We start from the raw sequence: 21251 nt of genomic DNA, 5'->3' as shown, positions 1-21251 counted from the left end.
CAACCCCCTAATGATGATTGAAACTTTCATAGTTGATCTGGTGCTGCTCCATTCTGTAAATGTGATAAGCCCGTCAATACTGGAATAAAAATGCTCCTGTTAGCACCAGTGGCATTGTCATGAATTTAGTTAGGGGGGGTCGAAAACCATGGGGGAATATATTTAAAAAAACAGGGAACCAAGAATGGGTTTTAAACTATTTAAAATTTTCTCGGGGTTCTGCACGGGTAAGATTTTCTATGAGCACCGAGATTTCTAACTAATTTTAACACTTTTCAAAATTGAAAAAAAACTTAATTTGTTAAAGAAATATTTGTAAATTCATGATTTTCCAATATTTTGTTTTCTTTTATGAAGGAAAATAATTGCGTTTTTACATTTGTGGGGGGGGGTCTGGACCCCCCTGGCTATGCCACTGGTCAGCACAACGTCAGGGCACTTACAGCCATTCTGTAATTTCCAACCAACTTCAATAACACTTCCCACCCATCCATCCTTAACATGTTAGAGAGACCTGATGATAGGCAGTTTACAGCAATGCACATCAATGATAAAAATTGAATGCATATTAGAGTCATTAATGCTTGGTTATAGTGCTTGTACATCTCCCTCATTTCATTGTATTCGGAATGAATGCAAATTACTGTAAAAGTGATAAACTCTACCCACATTACGGCAAAGAGATGTAAATCACTTCAGTGTACTTGGCCCACGGACACAACTTGTAAAGGAGGATAGCCCACAGAAAAATATCCCAAAATAAAGATATCGAGGACAATTTCATATAGTAAATAGAATAATTACTTCACCTTTACTTGTTATTCTAATATTTCCAATGGTGAATATCATTTTAGATTTCTTGTAGTAAATAGAATTACATACTTTTCTATTACCTGTCTTTTTTCCATTATATTACTGTAATAAAATTTTAGGATAGGGAAATAGAATGTGAATTAGCATAGGAACTGAGGAAGGTTAGAAAACCTGAAGGAGTAAATGCAAAGATTGAATCATTACATGTCAGGAATAAGTGAAATGAAGTTGCACAGATAGGAAGACTATTGGAGTGGAAGCTATTTGATTTCAAGATGAAGATACATGTATACACACAGGATCTCTTAAATGGCAATACATACTGGAGTTGGGATAAAGCTCTGGAAGAGCATCCAATAAAGAATGTGAGTGAAAAGCTTCCTACAGTACAGTGAAGATTGTTATGGCAAAGGTAAACTGGTAGAATGGAGTTAGAAGATTACAAAGATAATGAAGTTGTAAATGGATTAGACAATCAAAATGAAACAGGAGAAAGACACCTGGAATTCTAAACACCTTGGAGGGCAGCAGGAGATAAAAACTAGAAGGACCACACCATTTTGACCCATCCGACTTTGGTTTTATGTACCATTTCTTCATTATTAGAAACCCACCACTGATATTTAAAGAACTTTAATGATTTTAGGTTTAATATTTTGTTCTTTTTTGTAGTTATGCATTGTATACACAGAAATTGGATGCAAAGTGATTTGAGGCTATTAGGTTTATGGAAACAAATGCACTTTCTGGGAATTCATGCTCATTGTCTTAGCAAAGGTATAAGAAAGGATCTTGTTTGTTTGGATCCGGATGGTTATGATGACAATTATGTAGTAAAGGAGATATAACATGCTCGGCATCTCAGAGCCAAGTAGAAATATTGTAGTACATATCACATAAAGGTTATAGAGGGGAACTTGGTCTCACTGCCTATGCAACACCAAAAATTTATGTTGGAACATACTTCCATTTCATGCTTCATGCACTTCTAATAAAAAGTAAATGTAATATCAAATTACAAAATGCTTCCTCCAACATGAATTTACAAAATTCTGTAACTTCATGGAGAAAAACCCTCAGTTTCAAGGAAGTTTACCTATATGAACTGAAAAAAACTTACGACATACCTTTTTTGTTTACTGTCATCTTCATAAAATTCTTTATTCAATAAAGAGGTTTAACCCTTAACCAGTGATGTGCGGCCTGAGAGACCACTATGTTTTTAAAATTATGAATATTTTCAAAAATACTATATAAAATGTCTATAATTCTCATTAGCTTCATTTTTTGCGTAATTAGGATATAACCCTTAAAATTTAAAGTCCTTATTTATTTCTGTAAAAATTGCAACTGAATTCTATGAGCAGTCTTAGAGACCTCGCGTCACTAAATTGGAAAAATTAATAAACGTAATGCTGGTGCATATGAAACAAATAGTTGATACATACAATTCCTAGTGACTTTTAATGTATTAGAATAGTTAATAATTTGTTAGGAAGCATATTTAGTTACACAACCTGGATAATAAAGTACATACTTTATTTTTCTGAAATACATTAAGTAAAACCCAGTCAACACAGGAGTCGTGATGAGGTCATATAAGAGGTCGTACGTGAGACCTCTTTTAGACTCGACTCTAGGAGGTCTTAAAGAGGTCTTCACGGCTCATGCTGTGTGACTCTTGTTCGACTCGACTAGTAGTAGGTCTAAAGGTCTGGTTACACGGATATTTACACGTACAAGTTAATGTACGAGTGCATTTCCCAAATAATGAGGGTGAACTTGCCTCTGAACGTAAGACATTAAAAAAAATAGAGGACGTATAATGTCTTTGAGATATACTAAATTGAGGAGACATTTATAGACCAAAGATTGGACCAATGGATTATAAAGTACATTTTTTTCTTAATTCTCCACCATTCCAACGGTGTGGGTATATTTCTCCTGTATTCTTATTTCCCCTGTAACTTCGTAATTCCGCGCGGAATAAATTTAAAATGGCGGTATTGCCGGCCCCCTTGTGGTAGACCACAGAAACGACACATTCAGTTGTTAGTTTGCGTGGGCGCGTGGGTTTCCTTGTGATTCGGTGTGTTTGTTTTGCGACTCGGCTTCTTGTATTATTTGACCTCTGCTTCGTTTGGACTTTGCTCTCCTGTTTTGACCTCCGCACCTGATTGAACTACCCTAACGGAACCTTTATTGACTTCGCGCGTAATTTGGACCTCTCTCTCCCGTTTTCGACCCTCGCACCGCTTTGGACATTCCGCTCAGTGAATCTATTTTGACCCTGCCTCCTTCGGACTTTCTTTGATTTTCACCCTGCCTGAATCGGACTATTGCATCGTTTTACTTGCCCGATTTTTCTGGGTCTGTTTTGACATTTGGTGGACTTGAGTGTCGTCGTAGGACGCGTGCGTGCCCGGACATCGTCTTGAATTTCCGAGGTCAGTTTGGTTCGTATGCATTCCTTTTGCACAATTTATAATAATGAGTTCGCAATGAAATATATTTACGTGACTAATTTTTTTCTCGCCCTGCTGTTGAACCCTTCACGGAATCGGGACATGTTTTGGATCATCCTTCTTTGCTCTTCCTTTGGATTCCTAAAAAAATATTATCACCATACCTTCTTTGGACCGCTCTACTGATCCGGCTTTGTTTCGACCCGTTTTTCCTGGGATCGGCTTGTTTTATCGGACCCTCGTGTGCATCTTGCACCTCGTCTGGTTCGCAGAAAGTGTACATCGTGCTGAAAATCGAGGTGAGTAACGTTCATACAATACTAATATCGGCAAATGAGCGATAGGGTCGTCTGGGAGAAAATTCTCCCAGACTGGACTTTATCGCACAAACACCCTTATTAAATATAATTAATTGCGGCGGGTGAGATGTGTTCATGAATTGTTTATTATATTCACCCTGATCTTGCTCTACATGTGCGTAAGGGTGTACCATGATGAAAATTCCAGTTTAATCTATTTTGAGGAACTAGAATAATATAATAATATGTAGAAACCATTAGCACAATTGATAAACAAAAATATGACACGGTACGACAGTCATGAAGGGAAATTATGTGTTGAATCTGTTTATCGACATATAAATAGAAATTATGGTTATTGACCATGACTCTTTTTATCAAACATACCAAACATAATTCTACGGTGGAAAATAGTGGCTGCCGGCTATCACAATATCAGCCTGAAATGAAAGCCCAAGGGAACAAAGGGAAGAGGCAGAGAAAAAGGAAACATTTTGATGATATGGTGGAACTTGGAAGTGAAGGTAGGAATATGTTCCATCATGAATACTGGATGGTTCCTCATCCACTGAGGATTGGATATTCTTGGTGGATAAGGATCTACTGCTCCTCAGCCTCAATAGGAGTTATCTTTTATTTGTCGATTTTTGTAGCTCATTGTTTATGGTATTCAGGCTTTTGGTTTTGCAATCAATTAATTTCATAGTATTAGGCAACAGTTTCGCCGTGCTAAGCTGCTGGTTTCGTCAGGCTTTCAAGAACAACAAAAGTTGTTTGTTGTTCTTAAAAGCCTGACGAAAGAGTAATTGTTCTCCAAATATGTTCTTTTATTCTAGGTGATGATCTTTTAGATAAGTTACCCCCTCCACCTGTGGGATTGTCTCGTGGAGAACACACTAAAGGCATTCAAAGGCCTCAGTGCAGTGGAAGCATTAAAAAATCATCAAATACTATGAAGTCGGGCATCATTGAAAATGGTTGGTTTTCTCAATAATGTATGGACAAAGTTTGTGTTGAAGGAATTTAAATAGTCCCAATAATGATGCCTTACCTTTGCCTTCCAGAAGTTCATGAAAATTGTGCATCTAAAAGTGGACCAAGTTCGGTCAAAATTAATGTGGAAACGAATGGTAGGAAATATATTAATGATGGATGATAATGGATTATGTAATTTGTCATTCAGAAGGTGATTTGCAGAAAGAGGTTATATTTGGCATTGAATTGCTATTTTTGTTTTCAGGTCTTGGTGGTGACAATCAAGAAGGACCTCTGCCTTCTCCTATAGAGACAGATGACGTTGGAGGAGGTATTTTTACTTCAAATCTTGGTTTTAATATGTCTTTATCAATCAGTTTAATCCCTGCATTGCATACTATATTTCAGAATATAACATTGCAGCTCTAATGAAAAGAGAATTTGCAAATTTGCATGCCAGATTAGATAATATGGAAAGGAAGAATGAGACGCTAAGTAATAAGCTTGACTTTGTGCTGGCATTCCTTCAAAATGAAGGATTAGAGAGTTATTCTGGTGCCCAAATGTCGAGCACATTAGATGCTCTGCCAACTTTTCCATTAAAGTCAGTCAGAGAAATTACAACTTTTGAGGGAAAACTACTGAGTGATGAGCAAGCCCGGAAACAGTTGGTGAGCCATATCTTCAATTGATTCATATTTCTTAAGATGTGAAATATATTGTTTCTATGCAAGGTTTTCATTGTAGTAATGAGCCATGAATTTTAAACATTTTCCTGAAATAATAAGCATTATGAATTTTAAACATTTTCCTGAAATAATAAGCATTGTGAATTCCTTAGGAACTGGGTATGATGATCCAAAACATTCTAATTGAGATCTTTCTTGCACTTCGCAGAAGCTGAAAGTAAAACTCATTGGAGGAGCAAGTGGAGATGCCCACCTGAGGAGGGTGTTGTCGACCCTCCTGACTAATGAGTTAGCATATCAACTGACGTGGACTGGTCCACAGCATGGGAGCAAGAAAGGAGGGTGCTCCCAAGATACCATGTCTTTAAGAACTACTAAGTTTGCAGATACATTGATTGGTATGAATAAGTTTTCCTCCTGAATGGTATTTAGGTGGCTTATGAAGTCTACTTAATCATTTCCTCAGCCTTATAGTTATTTTCTATCACCCTTATGATGAATATATTTTCCAGCTGCTGTAATGGAGTCCCATTGTTCAAGCAACATTGCCAGCTTGGAGAGAGTAGCCAAGCAGTGGCTGCAGCATGCAGGAGACCGTTTGAAGTATGCCGAAAAAAAAAATGTTCCTGCTGTTTAGTTGTTGATATTGTTCCCATTTCGTGTCCAATAAAAAATTGTTCATGCCTGTAAAGTGAATTATATGTCTACTTATGACTTCCCATGCTTCCTTCCATTAGTGGTTTAGTTGCCTTTATTGTCAGTTCGTTTTATAATTTCAGGTGATTTATTAACAGGATGAGGAATGCATTTGTTAATCCAGCCTCTGCCAGCTTAACATCTAGGTAATTGATACTATTTGCCAAGGAACCAAAACCTTGGGAGATTGGTTGATGGCTGTCTACTTTTTTAACTGGAAACTTTTCTCTAAATGGTTATTTCTATTGAGTAGGTTAATGTTTTGGTATTTTTATACCTCTCCCTAGTGTGTTTGAATGTGTAGCTACTCTATTTCCTTTTTAATAACAAAGAAGATTGGTTTCTTTCACTGCTTTTTTCCAGTAATATTCATGGTCAGTAAGTTTTAGAACAACGGAATTACTATATTATTAACAGACGGTACTGTGGTCTCCCGGGGGTTATATAGGCAACCCGGCGTATTATGAATCGATTTTAGCGCCATCTTTCGGTATAATTAAGCGATGATAGATCGTAGTTCTACCATCAATCAACAGATGGCGCCCCCTTCGCAGCTACGGTCTTATAGGAGTCTTACGGGACCTCATGCAGGAGGTCTTTAGGAGTCTTACGTGACATCCTTCATGACTCTTGTATGATTGCATAAGACCTCATAAAGACCTCCTCATGAGGCATTTGAGACCGTGTCATAAGACTCATACAAATTTGTATGAGCTCTTTAAGACTTCACATAGGACTCATGTGTGTTAACTGGGAAGTAAATGACTTTTCAATTCGTAACTAAGGACAAATGCTAAACAAATGTAATCCGGTTTTTATCAGAACATCAATCATTTTGTTTTTTAAATTCTTTGAATGCGAAGCTTTTTATTGATTTTACAAACAATAGGATAGTTTCCTTCATCAAAGATAATGAAAGGCATTGACTGCGATTCGTTACCCACCATTAGTGTATTCAAAATATACAAATTCTTTGGTTTTAGAAATCCCAGTTTGGACAAATGTTAATGGTCAATTTTAACCTCATTTGAAAAACGCCAGATTGGCAGCCATGCGATGCCACTCCAGGTGACATCACAGGGACCTATATTCTATACGAGCAGTCGGGAGTTTTACATCGTCTGAGATTACCAATGCATGCATGAGGCACAGAGCTCAGAGAAATATCTCTTAATAATCACCTATTAAAATTGCCTAAGTTCCTTCGTTTGGTGGGATAATAATAAACCTTATTTAAGCCAAGTGCTACCTGCCAGCAGCCTGCATCGTAGCAGCACTCAAAGCCTCGCCCCAAGGTCACCTCACACTGCGGAAGCGGGAACCAGAAATACTTCTCACGGCATTTTCCCAGCATTCATGCTTAGCTGTTGCATTTTCATGTGCTTGAAAATTTTCACTTTTCATTTAATCACGAAAAATAGATATCGTCATCTAAAAATCTAAAAGCCTGAAATTCGTACTGTAAGAGCAATTCGTACTCTATTTGGACAATGAAAAAAGTAATAGGAAACCACCCTATTACAACAAACCATTGGTTGATTTCTTGTACCCTTTACAGGCAGTATGCATGTAATGTATTTTGTGAAAATGACAGGACCCATTGAAGCCCGAAATTTTGCTCGCCTATGCCTGGAGTGAAACATTCACTTGTGCTCTTTTTTTTGACACTCAGTCTCCCTTTCAGTATTTGGGGACAGAACATCTAAGCATTGAGTTTTATCGCCAAAAGAAATAGAAAGGGCCCAGGAAACATTGAGAGTAATTCATTGAAATGCAAGTGCCGTTACATCTACAAATGTCCTAGGCGTATGTTTTTACTATTTCATTTTTAGGCAACCTGAAAAAGTCCTTGAGCGTGTAGTTATTGAAGTTGCACGAAAATCTGTTGACTTCAGCTGACAAATACCACAGTGAAGAAAGGAGCACAGATGTGATGTATTGAACGTTCTCCCTGAGCTCAGACAATTTTTTTACGGTATAAATTGCTGTCAGTGGTCATCAAGTGACCAAAACATTGTTACTCAGAAACCTGGTTTGAAGGATTGCATATTAACTAGGCAAGGATGTTTAGCCTCTTAATCATTGGTCTCAGATTTTTGATGAGTGAATGTTGCAATTGATTTTGCACTGGACAAACACGAAGCTTCAAGCAATAGGAGAGAAGTGTGGCATTTTTTAGTGTGCCCCCCAAAAATTTCTGGTGTCCCCCCCCAGAAATTCCTCCGAACTTATCCGCAGAACTTCTCCCGCTAAGGACTTTTTGCACTAAGGTTTTTTGCACAAAGGATTTTCGCGCAAAGGCCCTTCGACTCAAAGGCTCAGAGACTCCCGTCTCGGAACTCTCGAAAGTCTCGGAACTCTCGTCTCTGAACTCTGTCCTTCGACGCTGCCCTACGATGCAGACCTCCAACGCCAGCCCTCTGACGCCAGCCCACCTGGAGATGAAGACTTATATAGGTAGTACGGCGGAGGAATACCTACTCCTTGGCAATCAAGGGGAAGTGGGTGCTGAGGCATAAGAATGCAGTTTGGAGTGAGAAGTAATCCACTTGTCCTATCACAATTCCCTCTCCCTCCAACGCCTCATCCCACTGCGTCTTTCCCCTCCTTGAATTCCAATGTCTTGCCTCTACCAACTATCACCCCACTTGGTTATGTCTCCAACCCAGGAGATAGAGGAGAGTAAACCCGGCGGTACGCGGTTCTCCCGCAACCCCGGCTTGGATGACGGACGTTTTGCAGTGGTGCCAGTCAACAGGGGTGCCTACCGGCAGATTTACACCGATGCAGCTAACTTGAACATCGCCATATATTACCCCTCCACTACTTTGCAAATTCCCTCCCCTCCACCCTGACACGTTTCGGAGGTCAGCAAGCTCTCTCTTGCTTCGGTGCTGGCGGTGGATAAATTGCTCGGCTGACAGAGGCTGATTTCTTAAAAATCATACAGCTTGTACTTATTCTTTAGTAATGTTTCCTATGAGATTTTTAGTTATAATTGTTGTTTTCTGTAAAAATTCTGATTTTGAATATTTCTACTTCTAATAGATATTGATTGAAAATGACTCGTAATTTTGAGACAATTGTTTCTTTGAGTGCTGATTATTCTTGTTTGTGGAGTCTTTCCCTCAACTAGCTAGTGACAGACGATTGGAGTTCCCTGTGTCTGGGGCTTATGTTCACAATCTGGAAGATTGAAAGACGTAACGCCACAGAAGTATAAAAGGGATAGCAGGTCAGAGCTACAAAACGTTGATTTGATGGAATTAAAAGCCTTCCTTGGTCTTTTGGCTAATTCTGTGATTTTGAAATCTAATGATGAAGACATTTGCAACATATTTGCCACAAATGCTACTGGCTAGGAAATTTTCTGATCAGTAATCTCAGGAAAGTGGTTTACTTTATTGTTTACGAATCTCCGTTTTGATAACCTTGTAGATCCAATGACCTGATTGAAAACTGACCCAATAGCTAAAATTTCTGAGTTATTTTGCTCTACAGTAAAAATGTCCCTAAGCTTTGGGAACGGTAACTAGCATTGATGAAATGTTAATTGCCTTCAGGGGCCGATGCAGTTTCCAAATGTATATTCCTAGCAAGCCCACCAAGTATGATTTGAAAATGATGAATTTGACTATATTTGTATTGGTAATGCATAAAATAAAATATAAGTTATAGAATAGTTAAGCAGTTAAAGAAACATGAAACAAATAAATAAAAATGGCATTGCAACATTTTATGAATATCTGATTTATTACAGTCTCCCAGACCACACGTCAATAGATGTGTAACAAAAAAAGGCACGTCACTGGTTACGGGTTAAAGTAAGGATTTGAGCACCGAGCATGGATATAGGTTGTTCCTTTGAACACTGATGGTAACGAACAAATTCCTATATTCCACAAGTACAATTATACCAACTGTGTTCACCCAATCAAAAGATAATTCCACAGAGATTCCTTTTTGATTTTACTATGGATACTTCATAAAATGATAATTTAAGGAGTTCTTTTATTGGACCATTCTCCTCTTGTGTCACAAAAATATTCCATCGCAGATAAAATGATATAAATTTATGTATAAATATTTAAATTACGGAATGATTCATCCAACAGGAATTTACAAAATGCTGTAAATGTACAATCACTATTTCAAAAGTACTGAAGAAGGAGATTGAATAAAACAATAGGCAAGTGTAGCTTGAATGCAACCCGAAACACACACAGGGTTTGAGAAATACTCGTGTATCCTCAGAGAAAAGAGACAGTGAATCCCATATTTAACTAGGATAGCAAAACAAAAGAATGCCAAAAGGAAAATAAATAACAAATTAATTCTATTAAAGTCTAGCATGTCGATTTAAAATCGGCCATCATGAGCATACTTGTCTTATCAAGATCAGTGGATAAATAGTTTATGTAATAAATAATAAATATAACATATCACATGATACTTCAAATAAATCAATAATAAATGAAAGTTTCAAAATAGTGGAATAAACATTCTATGCAAAAAAAGGCACATCCCACCCTTCAAGGTAGTTGAAAAATTCTGTCCTTGTACTTAGGCCAGGCACGCACTAGCACGACCACGACAGATCTTTGTCGCACATCTTCCGACCAGAGCACGACCACACCCACGATAGCAAAACACATTCACCGTCCACTTGCTCAATCGGTATGGTCAGGTCGGAGTCAGTGCGCGGCGAGCCATTAGAATTGTGTAATTTCTTGCCGCAACGACCGCTGAGTCGGGGACGACCAAATTCAAAAATTTTGGTCGGACGACTCGGGTCCGACCAACGAGTCGCACTTGGCCTAGTGCGCGTCCCTCCATTTGTTGCAATGCTAAAACTGGTTGTGGTCGTGGCCGTGGTCATGCTAGTGCGTGCCTGCCCTTAGGGGGGACAACTGCCTCCACCCTTGTATCATCATAAACTGGTTTTCTGCCAACTGGGAGGTCCCTAACACCAAAGTTGTCTCCACCTCCTTCTGCCCAAGGCCTCTTCTTTGGTTTCCTTACACTTTCTTTTTAACCTCACTCCGTCTTCAGCCTTCTCCTTCCTCTTATATTTTCTCCTTCCACTGTTCCCTCGACTGCTGTATTTGAAATCCCCTTCCCTCTAAAAATATAACCAATAACATTCCCCTTTCTCTTTACTATAGTTCTTAATAATATGTTCTTTCCTCTCCAACTCTTTCCAGCACCTCCTCATTCCTCACTTTATCCAATGACTTCACTCTGTCCAGCCTCCTCCACACCCACATCTCAAAAGCGTTGATCCTATCCCTATCTCTTCTTCCCAATGTCCATGTTTCACACAACACTACACTCCACATAACGCAACACCACTCTCCACATAACACAGCACTACTCTCCACATAACACAACACTCCACGCACAGCATTTCACCAGTCTCTTCCTCAGCTCTAGGTGCATGCTGTGACATAACACCTTTCCCTTCTTATGGAGGGCATCCTTTCCAATAGCTATTCTTGTCTCACTCCTCCAGTCTTCAGTCAGCATGCTTCCTGAATATCTATACCTTCTAAGTTGCTCCATCTTTTCCCCATTGATTATAACATGCACATTGTAATTCCTGAAAAAATATGAAGGATTGTATTCCTGGTAGGTGGTGGTTCTCCAATACAAGTTTTTATTTCCCCAACTCAACGGCAGTAATTCAACCTGCCTACAAATAGAAGGACTTTACTATCTGTGATTTATGAGTGACATATAGATTTTGCACTTTGCATCTTGATTACATATTTAGAATTAAAGTTAACATTTTTCGTTACACTTTCAAGGCTATTTTATTGCTCCTAAGAGATCATGCATGGGTTTCTCAGATTCCACTGTAGACATGCTAATTTAAGAAGGCCTCTCTTGCTAAGATGGTTCTTTAGGGAAACAGCATGCTGGAGTTTTCTGCAATTCCACCCCCTAAAACAGTTCTTGCCCCCATCCGTTATTTTACTTGGGAAAAACAGTGTTGATTTCCTAAGAATGGTCATAAAATGGTCTTGAGAAAATATTGGGCCCCTTCCTAGATTAAGGAAGTCTTTGTCCACCACTATCCTCTCTCCTTTCAAACCAACTTGCAGCCTGAAACACTGAGTAGGATAGAAACCAAAAATTTGGCAAACTCATATAGAGACCTGAAAGAGAACCAAGGAGGCAGAAACTCAAGCAGAAAGCTTTGTTTAACTGCTGATCTCAAGGAACCAAGAACTATGTGCTCCCCCTTAGGCTTCCCACTCTCTGGGCAACCCTGATCAAACAATGAGGAGAGATGGCAGCATAGTGGGTAAAGTATTTTTCATCAAACCAGAGTCCCCAAATCAGAACATGTGAATTTCATATGCCTGGGGCTTAGTTGGGACGAGCTCTATCCTTACCTATTTATATCAGTCTTCGGGATGAAACACTGAGAGAATATTTTTAGACTATGCCCAACAAAATTTATTGTCCCATTGTGGATATGCACTATTGACTTTAAATATTTAACCTCAGATATGACATGAGTACCCGATGAGACACCCGATTATATCTCAGATATTCAAATTTCAAGGTATCAACTGTATCTTACATTACTGCACTGGCGTGTTCTCTTAAAATATTGCAAGTGAAATTATATTTACCTCATTCATGTGGTCTCATCTGGAATGATTATGGTGCATTAACTCACATGCTTACTTATTGTTCTTGAAATTTCATAAGTAAGCATTTCAACAGTCGAGCTTCGTATGCAACCGTGGTTTTTCCTACGTGTATTTGAGATTCCTCCAATGGTTGCTCATTGACAGTCCTTATATTTCTTCCAAATACTGGAATGAAATAATTTATAATGGTTATTGATTCAATTGGTATTTTGATAGGTACATACACATCAAGTTAAGCTAACCATGCATTTTAAAATACTTCCTTCCAACCATTCTGCTCAATTAATACAGAGAGCTTCTCCATTCTTAACCCCTTAACTGGGGAGAGCGACTATAGTCGCAAGCGGACTCCGCTCCCCATGTGGGGAGCGCGACTATAGTCGCGCGTGCCGTCGCGTCGCAATGTTATGCGGAGAAGGCGTGAATATTCATTCTTTATGTATCATTGCATGTTTTTTGCTTTGTCAGAGGTTCTATACCAATATATTTTAAGTATATTGCCATTTTTGTGCAATAGCTTTACTATAAATTTTTTTTCGAAAACGGTTTCTCCGAAAATCGGTGGATTTGCTCCCCACCAGGTGAAAGATAAGGAAATTTCTGCCCCCAACCAAGGGGTTAACTATTAAGAGAATGCCAGCACTAATTTATAGCTTACTACGTAACAATACATGGGTAATGGGCGAATGCTGAGAAATCATGTCATTAACAAATGCTCTTACGCAATTGGGTCAATTTAAGTTTTATTACTCGGTTTGTTCTCTTCTCTTTAAGCATTCTAAGAGCTGATATAGCTTCTCTTGCTCTTATCCTGGACCACTGACTCCTGTTCTTCGTGGTTCCATTCTCGTCCACCCAGCACCCACTCCAGCCAATATCTCCTATGCACCACTGTCATTGGCTATTCTTCCTCATCATACCCACACTTCTATTAGTACTGTACTGAACTTAAGTTTTCCTCCTGACCACTTCACTTACAATCTTCTGTTGTAAGTGCTTATTCTTCAGCTTACTTAAAGGGGCCACTACATATATGTCTGAAAAACATGTATTCAATGCTCTTGTGCACCATTTCATGTACAACTTGACTAATTTAAGACTACCACGATTAGCCACGGTAATATCTTTACAGAGTCACCCGCATCCTAGTCAAGGTGAATGTTTTTCTTTGTGGATTTTTTGCACAACTTGACTGCTCTCTTATTGACCTAATATGTTTTCTGATTGCTTTTGTTCCCATAGCCACAGATCATTAACACAGTTCCAGGAGTCCCGAGAAGAAACATAGTTTAAAACTGAGGCTGTCTTAGTAGGGTCCTTACCAAGGAACCCAGTTGAGTTGGGTGCGAGTTACTGTGGTTGCAACACTGGCGAGGAATTACCATTCCTTTTAACCACTGCAGGTGGCAGTCTAGTTGAAAAGAAACCTCTACACTCGAACAAATTTTGTATGAATTTCTCAAATACATGCAATCCCAGACAGCCAAATTGACAGCCCTTGAGGTCCATAGGGGCCCTCTGTAGAGTCCAAATCTTTGCAGAAAGTATACCTGATCTCTCCACACACTCATTACAAAAAAGGTCAAGGTGAGAAAATTCTACTTCCATATGCATTAAGCAATAAATCACTGCTAATTATGATATTAGACCTGCATATATCAATTCTCTGCCTTCACTTGCCATATTTGGGAGCCAATGTGTTTGGTGCTTTGTTCTCCTAGTTTTGTGTCTGTTGGAAGCCATATCACCAGAGACAATTCACTGCACTATTCTTCTATATGTGTTTCAATGAGTTCTTTGTTTCAATTTCAACCGGTACTTTTAGTTAATAACTACTCTCTATAAAGAGAGGACATGAGCCTTAGTCAGGTCACTACAGTGGTGGACCCCAAATCAGAAGTTCCACTTGACCTCTATAATTGAATCAGTTTAGAATCTTATTTTGTGGTGCCTGTTGGCTACCACACTAACCTGAGATTACTTCAGGAAACCTATCATAAGTATGATTCTTTACCACTTACCCTCACACTGTTCCAAAAACACAATGCATTCTTGTATCACTGAGTCTCTAACTAAAATTATATTTTTGGCAATGACTTCGATGAGGGATAAAAAGCATCGCTTAGCATGATACCTGGAATTAATAATTTTCTGCATTAGAATGTTACCAATATTTTCTTGCATTAATGTAAGCAAAAAGGTTAATCATATCCATTGAGTTTACCATGTATCTGTGCCAAGCTTTTTGTTGAAGGGCTCCAGGCTCCTCATAACCCTGGATATTCCAAACTCATAATTTCCTTTGGCACAGTAAAGAGTCCTACATTAGAAAGGATTTTTTAGTACATGAGAAAAAAATATTTGTTGAAATGGTAAGACTCAAATTCTTAATAGCGTGAATCTTACCCAATCACAAGGTTTACAATGCATAAATGGAACACTTTTTTATCAGAGTCTTCAAATGTAAGTTGCTCTTCTTCCTTTTCCAATTTTTTCATTAATTCTTCTGCTTCTTCATTTTGGGCAGTCATGATGTATGCTACACAAAGATTTGCCAAGACAATGGCACTCACATTCAGCATCTAGAGGGAAAAATGAATTAATAAATTTATTTCTCATTATGAGTAAGTTAGTCAAAATAAAAGAATCATTGTTTACATTGTCATAATTTTTCTTCACAATTGGTTCATAAAACTTAGTAGCTTCCTTCAACTTGCCCTCTTGCATAAAAAGAACATGAGCCACATTCAGCTTCCATACGTCACTATGTTCACAAAATTCTACAGACTTCTTAAAAATTTTTTGAACTTGGGGGTAGTTCTCCATATCCCAATAAATTTTAGCTTGAGCCATTAGGACCGGAATATACCTGAAAAATGAAATGAGAGTGTAATTGTCACAGGGGGGAAATGCTTATTAAATTAAGTGTACAGTGGAATTTCGAGGGGGAAATGCTTATTAAATTATTATAGTGTACAGTGGAATTTCGATCTACCGTTCGTTTTCCGCACTTTGAGACAATGTAATTTTTTCCCAAATCCATCGTTTCCCAAAGTATCGTATTCCCACATTTATTATTTCCTGATTTATTATATTACCGCATCCAACATTTGACGAAAATGAAATGAATTATTTACAATGTGTGAAATACCATTAGGAGATGCTCAATGCCATAGGACATTAACTTTGTTGCGCATTTCCCAAAATCCACCATACCCCTCCCATCAGCCCACAGCACTCCCCGCATGCTTTTCTCCTCTCCGAGACCACCCAACAGGCCCCACGTACCCCGTATCATGGCTCATGCAGGGTTCATGTTACGAAGACTATAAATCACTTAGCTTCGAAGGAAAATACGCTGCACCGATAGCGTCAACTCTGAACATCATCTTGTGCAACTGGTTTTGTACTTTCCAGAGTGGGTTCACTTCAAACCAGCGAGTGTTTTCAGAGTGGGTTTAAAAAAGTCAGGTTTCATTTTTATTCATCTCCGGATGGTGGCCCTACTGAAGAGGCAAGTGAGAACTTTAGAAGATGGACTGAAAATAATATGATGAAATAAAATGAAGAAGAAGATAAGAGGGGGAGAAGCGCGTGAATATTGCAAAATGCCTTGGGTTGTCCACTTGCACATGACTGTAGGGGTGGGAGTAGAACGAGCTACAGAATTCAGATGAAGCTGAGGATCAGGTGGGCATGCTGCTTATCATTAACATAACATTGTTCAGACGTTACACCATTGCCTCAATTATATTTAAAAATACACCTATTAGAAAGGGAAATTTCAGATTGTAGACTATTTATGGCCCATGTGATCCATCTCACAACCAATCACTGCGCCTGGGAACACAGTTGTTTAAAGCATAAAATGCACATCGCTCTCATAAATATGTGTGCTATAAGTGGTGCTTGATAGATGACAATTTTTACATCTGATAGAAATCCATCACAGCTGTGTTAATGCCATGACAGCTCACAAACATTTTTTAGCAAAGTGGATTGTTCCCTTAGGATATTTGAAAGAGGTATTGGTAGAATCAATAATGTGCCCAAAGTGTTCCCATAAAATTCAAATATTCCTTTAAACAGTTAAATTTCTGTATGAATCCTTAAAATAATATCACAATTTATCTCAAATATTGTTTCCTGCTACACAGGCAACCTTGTTGAACATTGCTGCACTCATCGTTTTTGTCGTCCTTTCCCGTGAAAAATGATAGATCGAGGTTCCACTGCTTTTATAATTAATTTCAAAAGTGCATATCATCCAACAATCCAAAAACTGGTGAAAATTTTCAAATTATTCCCTAATCACTAGGACATTATATTGGCTCCATATACTTATAGGTTTAGTGTACTTACTAGCCAAAATTAAGTGTGGGGGTATATAAGGTACATAAGTAGAGTGGCAAAGAAAATTGAAGCAGTGTTCCTTGGCAACTAATCGGGACAAACAAGGTAACTAAATGGCTGATGGCATAAGAACAATGAGTTAAGAGTGAGTTCTTAGAATATGAGGACATGCATATTCATTTCTGGAAAAAATAAGCATTTTAGGATTTCAAAGGATTGAACTAATTGTAAGTGAGAAACACAAATACACCACTTATGATCATGATTTATCACTCATCAACAAGTACTTTAATTTAAACTGATCTATATAAGGAGAAATACCACTTTTCACAAACTAACACTTGTGGTCATTACCTTTCTAAAACATTTTCATATTCTCTTAAATACTTCCTTACGGAGTCATCATGCTTCTGCCGAGCCTCATCAACTTGTTTGGTTAATTTCCTCAAGCTTTCAGAAAGTTTGGAGGCAATGTCATCAAATTTCAAGTATGCTTCCTCTGGAGAAGTTTGTTGGGTTATCAGTGCATCCAAGAAGTCATACAGATCCTGAAGGATAATAAATATATTTAAAAAAATAAGTTTCGTAAAAAATAATTTGCATTATACATATGTCATGCATGTTTCATAATCTAATCAGCAGAAAAGCGTGCAGAAAAAAGTTCTCTATAATATAACACTGCTTTGCCATTAAGATGCCAGCAAAGTATGCACCAAATGAAATCAGGATTTTGGCAGCAATAAAGCATGTTGTCTTAAGATGCAATAAAGTATATTGTCTCAATAATTTTAGGAGATGGAGTGTTTCAGGGGAAGATTAAGGTCATTGTTTTGGAGAGTATGCAATACCTCATAGCAATAATGCATCTGAGGCCTGATATATGTAGACAAATGGATTTTACATCCTCATCAATTAATATTTTTAACAAGGTCTGATAAGTGGGTGAAAAAAACCATCTTAAAGATCAATATCTTTTCAATTATTCTAGAGATTACAGGGGGAACAGCTGCACCAGGAAATCGATTGATACAGATTTGAATCCCAGTCAAAGCGAATGGTTTTTTTCTCTGTGGAATTTTTGGAAAAAACTAAATGGTTGCAACAGAATAGGTAACATGATATACTTACAGGAGTGAGATACTTGTGAGTTAAATGAGCATTCTCAGCCAGAACATCAGCTGCAAGGTCATAGTACTCATATTTACAGTACAAAAGTAAAAGATTTCCAAATGTCTCAGGTGGAAATGGATTTTGTTGCAGTAGAAACTGCAATTTTTCAAAGCATTCACTCGGATTTGTGTTTACATTTATTAAAGCTTGGTTATGAAGAGTAACAGCATCCAGTTCTTCTTCTGATCTGGGAGGCATGTCAGTCAAAGCATCTTTTGCTTCATCAACTAGAAGAAGAAATTTTTCCTAAGCTGATTTCCCATTCACAGAATAACTCTACTTCTCACAGGTAGTTTCCATTTACATCTTCATTTTTTCCATATTATGACATCGTAAACACCAAAATGCACGTACCAAGGCTACTCCATAGGAAACCCATTTGGCATCATACTGACTTCCCTAAATATGAACCCTTTTTTATGGAATAGCTATGTTATCTAACCTAAAGCATGTTAGGTACATTTTTGTTTTTTTTATATGTAATTAGACCACTTAACTAGCCATGAAAAACAAGCAAATATCAAAAATCTATGGCATTCAGTATATGAAATAAAGTGGTTTGTCTAAATCTGTAATATACAGCAAACTCCCGATTATCTGGCTGCAGTTTATCCGGGTTGCAGATTATCCGTGCATGATTTTTACTCTCACTCAATTTTTTCCCCGATCTTTATAAAAAATAAAAGCGAACATAAAATCATCGGAATTACTGCATTAACGCTAAGATAAACCGGGCTTACTATTTCCGTTAGAATCCCCTTCGTAAAATGGAAGCGATCATACGCTAGCTGCATTCACGGGAGCACCGTGTTCCTGTTTTCCTAGCGTCGCAGTGCGTGACCGCACTCCGCTAAAAAGATTGCGAACTGGCAAAGAAAGCTCTCATTGAGTCCAAGAAGCACTCTAAAATAACATAATAACAGCATAAATAATAATATATTGTATGTTTTAGGTAAATTATGAGCATTGCAAGACATTTAAGTGAAAATTTGGGTTACCAGTGTTTTACAATTATTCGTGCCGTCTCTCCCCATCATTAGCCCAGAAAATCAGGAGTGTACTGTATTATAAGCAAAATCCACTTACACAGGAAAATTTCCTAAATGTCATTTTGACAATATTTTCAGTAACGACCCCTGCAAAAAGCTCCACATACTTTTTCTATTATTGAGTATGTCCCAAAAATGTCATTTATCCACAGTAAACACTAGGATCACAAAGAGTGATGGAAATGTCACAGTCCACTTTCAATGGAGAGCAAAGGAAGTAAACAGGGACTGCACAGCAAAAATGACAGTGAAAATGATCATCGGATGATGAAAACGATACCTTTCCTGGTTTTCTACTTCATTGGTGTCTTATGATGACAGTTTTTCCAGTAATCCTGCCAGCATCCTCTGACCTAAAGATGATGACAGGATTCCCAACAAAACTGCCTTCATCAAACAATCTGGCGGAAACCATGAGAGCAGATACAATACAGCAGTAGAGTAGTAATAGAGTAGTAGAGTAGCAGGCAGTAGATACAACTTACTGCAAATGCCTATTCAAGCACTTTAGATGATCATTTTCATGGTATCTGAAAGATTACTGCTGTAACTATCCCTCAGTGGGACTAAAAAAATCATCACGCGGTTCAGGCTAAAGCTCAAATGAATCGTAACTAAGACAAGCAATACTCACAGTTTTTCTGCTGGTAAAATATTGCTGCTTTCAGATTGAAAGCTTCTATAAGAGCAGTTTCATGTAAAGCTAAAGTGTTGCCAACACTCCGCACCTCAATTCCTTCAGTGTTCATTCCCACACTCATTTCAGGATGTTCACTTATCCCATACTCTTCAATCGTAGCTGCAAAAGAATATGTTGATATACATACAGATTATAAACAAAGAAACTTTGTCATGAGGAAAGCAACTTCATTTAATAACTTCAGTTTTATAAATATTCAAGCAGTGCCTTAAGGAATAAGTATTTTGTAAATTATTATTCCTCATAGTCTATGTGAATCTAGGAATTTAAGCACACCCATGTGGGGATTAGGTTGTATTCTTGATACAGAATGGAAAGTTTTCCTCCAGATATTCTATTGGGTTGATAACTACACAGAAATTTTAACCTAAGAATAGTAATACCGGCCCAAACTCATATTTCGGTAATATTTGTGGCATAAAAAATCCATCACCGACATAGCATCATTAGCTAAGCAAATTAAAAGAGGCACTTACACAATTAAGCTGGCTAACCTTTTTTGATGGTATCTTTTGCAACTATGTACATGCTAACCTTTGCCACCCAGAAATTCCCTAACTATTTTTTGCACCCATGGTTTACTTACAATCATAGCCATTCATGCCCACATGCATACAATCCCATAGAACTTATTTTGCTAAAAAGGAAAATATCTGATGCACCACCCAGAGCACTGAAGCTGCAATAAAGGTGTTGCTGAAGGAGGCTAAAGACCCATGATTTCCCTCCACAGGACATCAGAGGCACTTCAAACTACATACATAATTGTTAGATGATATTATAATTATCTATCTCAATAAACTAATTTCCCAAACCATTACAGATTATGATCAAAATTTGCTTTTTGATATTAAGGTATCTACCTCAAAATAAAAATTCGGGACCATTTTTTTAAACATGATTTGTGAAAAAAACTTCAATTCCTTTATTTTTTGCTAAAAAAAGTACCATAAATTATTATATTTCTGCTTCTAACTTGATCCATGACAAACATACAGAGCAATGATTCTTTGCTCTTCTAAATGCTATTTCTTTTTTGACATAGACTTCATTCAATATTAGACAATTCCCCACGTATAACATGAGTGTCACAATGATGTCATTTGACATCACAGTGACATACCTCAAGTCATAGGACTCAATGAGGGCAGTGAGGACTTCAGAGTGCTACCACAACAGCTGTGAAATTTCCCTTTGGAAGCTACATAGGAGCTACATAGCAGCTCAGTGTAAGCACCTATTAATTTCTTGGAGCAGTCTTTGAGTGCTGATTGTCTGGAGCACAATATCAACTTTAGGTGGCAAATGGCATGCATCTAGATGATTCAAAATCCTTGCATTGTGTCCACTAAACTTTTTCCATTCCGGGAGGCTGAGAAT

General features: G+C 37.9%; 2 protein-coding genes across 4 annotated transcripts in view; one reads left to right on the top strand and one right to left on the bottom strand.

The window, feature by feature from the left end:
- Positions 1-21251, bottom strand: part of LOC124168507 (tetratricopeptide repeat protein 30A) — a 31865-nt gene that overhangs the window by 4936 nt on the left and 5678 nt on the right. Inside the window, exons 6-14 of one of the 3 annotated variants that reach the window (XM_046546829.1) lie at positions 19806-19970; positions 18081-18349; positions 17307-17500; positions 15258-15468; positions 15006-15181; positions 14824-14919; positions 14621-14733; positions 12579-12764; positions 9054-11536 (exon numbers count right to left, since the gene is read on the bottom strand). In XM_046546829.1, coding sequence (XP_046402785.1) covers positions 12634-12764; positions 14621-14733; positions 14824-14919; positions 15006-15181; positions 15258-15468; positions 17307-17500; positions 18081-18349; positions 19806-19970 — 1355 coding nt within the window. In that variant the 3' untranslated portion in view covers positions 9054-11536; positions 12579-12633. The other 2 variants (XM_046546831.1, XM_046546830.1) reach the window with 2 other exon arrangements.
- On the top strand, positions 3942-5937 carry LOC124167652. The gene is made up of 7 exons (XM_046545634.1): positions 3942-4101; positions 4414-4554; positions 4642-4707; positions 4818-4883; positions 4961-5223; positions 5450-5639; positions 5754-5937. The coding sequence occupies exons 1-7, from the start codon at positions 3942-3944 to the stop codon at positions 5876-5878; spliced, it is 1011 nt and encodes a 336-aa protein (XP_046401590.1). The 3' UTR covers positions 5879-5937.

This window comes from Ischnura elegans, chromosome 11 (genome assembly GCF_921293095.1).
Source record: "Ischnura elegans chromosome 11, ioIscEleg1.1, whole genome shotgun sequence".
NCBI classification, from domain to species: Eukaryota; Metazoa; Arthropoda; class Insecta; order Odonata; family Coenagrionidae; genus Ischnura; species Ischnura elegans.
The sequence above is the reverse complement of the archived record's forward strand: the minus strand, read 5'-3'. Positions and strand labels throughout refer to the sequence as shown.